At 42.0% G+C, this 343-nt stretch overlaps 1 protein-coding gene across 1 annotated transcript in view; it reads left to right on the top strand.

Moving 5' to 3' along the window:
- LOC119592918 (basic proline-rich protein-like) overlaps positions 1–210 on the top strand; it is an 8,075-nt gene extending 7,865 nt beyond the window's left edge. The window contains exon 2 of the mRNA XM_037941810.1: positions 139–210. Within this exon, the coding sequence (XP_037797738.1) occupies positions 139–210 (72 nt within the window). The remainder of the gene's footprint in view (positions 1–138) is intronic.
- Positions 211–343: the final 133 nt, after the last annotated feature.

Here is a 343-nt window from a genome sequence, read left to right as displayed (position 1 = left end):
GGACAGATTATGCAAAAAAGAGAGTTAATTGCCATCGACTACAAGAAAACGGTTCCTTCGCTCGTCCACGAAAAGAAAAGAAAATTATGGATATTTCACTCATATTCAAATGTCTACTCTCGAGATCGCCGATTCTAGATCAATCTAAGTTCAATTTCCAAACTCAGTCCTCTCTCGGGGCGTGAGAAAAGCCGCTGGGACCGAAAGTAGATCAGTGCTAAGTCGGATTGGCTTTTAGTGCTCAGAAGTCAGCTATGGTATAAGGGAGAGGTCGTAGCAATTTCCATTCAGGTCTACTGTTTTCGGTCTATTTCCTGTTTTAAACTTCTTTTCGCACAGTGTG

Source organism: Penaeus monodon, chromosome 31 (assembly GCF_015228065.2).
Source record: "Penaeus monodon isolate SGIC_2016 chromosome 31, NSTDA_Pmon_1, whole genome shotgun sequence".
NCBI classification, from domain to species: domain Eukaryota; kingdom Metazoa; phylum Arthropoda; class Malacostraca; order Decapoda; family Penaeidae; genus Penaeus; species Penaeus monodon.
The sequence above is the reverse complement of the archived record's forward strand: the minus strand, read 5'-3'. Positions and strand labels throughout refer to the sequence as shown.